At 47.5% G+C, this 4099-nt stretch overlaps 2 protein-coding genes across 2 annotated transcripts; both read left to right on the plus strand.

Moving 5' to 3' along the window:
* Positions 1 to 319: 319 nt before the first annotated feature.
* LOC123397997 lies at positions 320 to 811 on the plus strand. The gene has a single exon (XM_045092506.1). It carries the CDS (start codon positions 561 to 563, stop codon positions 786 to 788), a length of 228 nt encoding a protein of 75 aa, XP_044948441.1. The 5' UTR covers positions 320 to 560; the 3' UTR covers positions 789 to 811.
* Positions 812 to 2391: 1580 nt separating this feature from the next.
* Positions 2392 to 2933, plus strand: LOC123395899. The gene has a single exon (XM_045090925.1). It carries the CDS (start codon positions 2603 to 2605, stop codon positions 2822 to 2824), a length of 222 nt encoding a protein of 73 aa, XP_044946860.1. The 5' UTR covers positions 2392 to 2602; the 3' UTR covers positions 2825 to 2933.
* Positions 2934 to 4099: the final 1166 nt, after the last annotated feature.

Genomic DNA, 4099 nt, shown 5'->3' on the forward strand with positions numbered 1-4099 from the left:
ATTGCTAAACGTTACCTTCGATGAGGTTAGTTGTTTTATTAACGGTTAGATTTAAATGAGTGAGTCTGATCATAGGAGGCTCTAATTGTTTTGTGTTGTTGCGGATACATTAGACAGAGTATGTTTAGAGAAGAAAATGTTCGGTTGTTTAATAAAAGTATAGATGACTGATGCGGACGTGTCCTTCCGCTCGTCTTTCCCGGGGAAGGAGTGCATGTGCCTGGCGTGAGGAGGTTCCCGAGAACTCCAAGGAGCGAACAGCAAGGCCACACGCGTGAGCTCAGGATTCGTTCGACGCTTCTCCATCTCCAAACTCAGCAAAACGACTCAGTTACCGGCGCTCCACGTACGCCCTGTCTAGCCGGCCACGCGTCCCGGGGGGGCAGAGCCTGCCTCTATATAGCCTGATGACGGCCAGGCACCATGCATCCATCCCATCATCACCAACAACACAGAGGTAGTAGAATTTAACGAGCAAGCAAGCAATCAGCCACCAAAAATCATTCGATCGAAACGACAGGCTTGAGCTTCGAGCAAGGACTCTCCGGGGGCTAGCAGCCATGGCGTCGTCGGTGCCTGGGTGCGTGCAGTGCGGGACGCGGAGCAACCCGTGCCGGTGCAAGGTGGTCGGCCCGACGCTGGGGTTCCTGGCGTTCGTGGTGACCGGGGTGGTGGAGTGGCCGCTGGGCGCGGCGGTCTACCTGTTCCGCCACCGCAAGGGCCGCCGCATCATGGGACACCCGGCCAGGGTCGTCTACCCGCGCGTCTCCAGGGCCATCCCCATCTAATCCCTAGCACATCCTAATCTAATCTAATCTAATCTAATCCCTCCCTGTGTGTATGTTGTATAACCTGTGCGTTTGTGCATGATTGACGAAGATTAGATTAGCACATCCTAATCTAATCCGTCAGCTTGTATTGTATGGTATTGATTGTGACTTTCAATATATAGGCAAACGTACGTGCCGTTGCTTGGTTTGTGCTGGTGTGTGTAATCATATGAATTTCAGAGCTGGATTCGAGCTCGTACCAGTTTGGGTGTGACTGACGATGTATATTTTAACACGCACGATTTCTTTTCTGATACTCGGAACGTGTGTTCTACTAGTAGTTATGTTTGGAAGAAGTTACATGCGGGATTTCACAACTCAAACTTACGACAACTCTAACACTCATCCCAAATCGTCCGATCACGTCCGTTCGGAAAAAAACCCGGCTCAGCGCACGGTAACGCACGGTAACAAACGGACATTTGTCATTTTTATGTCCGTTTTCGTCTATCCTTGATCCATGGACACGGATTACAGATATTTGTAAGTTTTTGTCCATTTTTGCCCCATCCTCGTTTCATATTTATCTCGCGGACCGGCGAGCCCGTCGAGACACCGGCTTTCCCTCCCCCCTCCCAAACCCCCTCCATCATACCATTGCCATCGATCCCCACGACAGCGGAGATAGACGCTTGACACCTTCGACAGAAGAACACCAAGACAGTCTGGCTTGCTATCAAGCTACCGGAGCACGATGGGACTCTCGATGATGAAGACGACGACAGCCACACCTGACGACAACGATCAGAACCCTTTTGGACGCAAATGGCTACATTAGCGCCAGCGACCAAAAGGATAAGGGCCTCGGGGTAAGGGCCCGACGAGGAAGTGGTGATCTCCCCCCTTACATAGTTTATATAGTTTTAGTTGTAGAAATCTATGCATCACGTCCGATGAACTTATACATGATGATATTTTGGGTGATGTTTAATGTCCGTTTGCTTTTGATTTTGTGTCTGTTTGCTTTTAATTTTGTTGTCCAATGCTTTCAGGATTGTTCGGTCAGTGTTTGAGGATTTCCAGGTTGTGATTGTAGAAGCTCATGATCACGTCGTATTGCGCCATGAAAAGAAACTGTACGTATGGTTGAATGTGATTTAAGACCATATACACGGTCGGACCCTTCAAATGATCCTTTATACGTTTATAAACGCATTCGGTAAGTGATCGGACAGAAAAAAGAAGGAAAAATATAATGCAATCGGATCCTTAGTATCGTTCCTATACGTCCGGACTATCCGTGAACCCTTATACCCATCTTAAATATGAAAATGATACAAAGGCTGACGGACGCGTCCGATCAGTCCACCACGTGAAAGGCTTACCCCATTTTCTTTTCTTTTTCGGTCTTCCTCTCTCCACCAATAACTCTGCCGACGCCCGTACTTTTGGGACCGGAGGAAGATGCCGACTGCACAGAATAATACATTGCCGACTACATCGAATAGTATATCTTTCACTTTCCCCCGGGAGGAATCCCATACGTGAGGGCAGCACCAGAAAACTCCAAGGACCAAAACGAGACACGTCTGAGCTGGGGATATATTTTCCTGCGCAAGTATGCAACGCGGCAGCCAACCACTTGGATAACCACTGCCACGCGCCCCCCGCGCTAACCCTCTATACATTGGCCTGCCGGCGCGACGCCTCCTCCATCCATCACCAACAGCAGCAAAGCAAGATCGATCATTCGTCCGTCCGTCCACCATAACTGGAAGCAAAGAGCTCGGCCGACAGGGCACAGGTTCAGCACTCAGCAGGAAGGTATAGCCATGGCGTTCCCGGCGTGCGTGCAGTGCGGGACGCGGGAGAACCCGTGCCGGTGCAAGTTCATCGGGCCGACGCTGGGGTTCCTGGCGTTCGTGGTGACCGGCGTCGTAGAGTGGCCGGTGGGCGCGGTGGTGTACCTGTTCCGCCACCGCAAGGGCCGCCGCATCATGGGACACCCGGCCAGGGTCGTCTACCCGCGCGTCTCCAGGGCCATCCCCATCTAATCCCAGCTTCATCCTAACCTAATCTAATCCCTCCCTGTGTGTATGTTGTAACCTGTGCGTTTGTGCATGATTGACGAAGAAGATTTCAATAAAAATGGGTGATTGCTTATTTGTTTTTGTCTTGTGATCTAAGGCTGACCATAGTGGGGAGTAACATAGTAGTAACATCACACATTACAATGCAAATTTGCTTATGTGGCAGTGAGTTAATGAGGAGAGAGGTGCTTGTGGTAACTAGCTATGTTACAGTAACATCACACATACCAATACAAAATGAGTCTATATCCTAATTGATATGACATCCCATAAATGTTACTACCCACTATGGAGGTAGTAACATAGACCAGTAACATGTGCATGTTACTTGGCTAAGTTACTCCCCACTATGAGCAGCCTAAGGCGTTTGCAGTGTCTATCTATAAGCCTTCATAATGTGTCTTGGGACGGCGGTAGTCATCCACATGGGCCTACCTTGTGCAGATGCAGCAGCCCACAATAAGCCTTCATAATAAATAGTTTCTCTCTATAATTTTGCAGGGAAGTAAGGAAGCAACTACTCAAGGGATACTCTCTCCAGGATTCTCATAAGGCTACTTGTAATGGGGAGTATCACATAGTAGTATCATATGCATGATAGTATCATAGGATATATTATTTATTGTTATGTATGACACATAGTAGCACAACATTTAATTTGATACGGTATCATAATATGATACTCAATCCTCTCTTTCTTCATTTAATTTTATGACACCTCATTAAAATTTCTTAGTTGGCATGCATGATACTGTCTATAATATTACCATTACGACGAGCCTAAATGTCACTTTGGCCTGCGACTGCGAGCGCATCAAGTGGTACGCCAAGCCGCCGTAAGGTGTCGCAGCTTGGGTGCCTCCTCGAGATATTTTTCCTACACATGTTTTCTTTTCTATTAGTTTTTCGGCTTTTGGCTGGGTTTCTGTAGGTTTTGGAGGAAAAAGATAAACTTTTTTTTTGTTTCTTGGAAAAAGGTGCTTTTCCACGATATGACAACACATGATTCTGTGAGGAGCACAATTGCACTTTTCAAAAAGGGAAAAGCATAACCTCTGTTGTGTGTGAAGCATAACTGTGCTTAACTATGTTTCCACGAAAAGCCTAGCCTTTGTTTTTATTAAAAGGCAAAACTATTTTTCGAATGTACGAAACATTGCAACTGATCCGAACACCTCGAACGCTCTGCGTTGTAGATCGTACGTTTGAAATTTGTCCCGATGGTTTCTCGTGTGAATC

Source organism: Hordeum vulgare, chromosome 5H, assembly GCF_904849725.1.
Source record: "Hordeum vulgare subsp. vulgare chromosome 5H, MorexV3_pseudomolecules_assembly, whole genome shotgun sequence".
In the NCBI taxonomy this organism is placed as follows: domain Eukaryota; kingdom Viridiplantae; phylum Streptophyta; class Magnoliopsida; order Poales; family Poaceae; genus Hordeum; species Hordeum vulgare.

Coding starts and splice junctions, on each gene's coding strand:
- LOC123395899 (XM_045090925.1), top strand. CDS start 2,603: ATGGCGTTCCCGGCGTGCGTGCAGTGCGGGACGCGGGAGAACCCGTGC.
- LOC123397997 (XM_045092506.1), top strand. CDS start 561: ATGGCGTCGTCGGTGCCTGGGTGCGTGCAGTGCGGGACGCGGAGCAAC.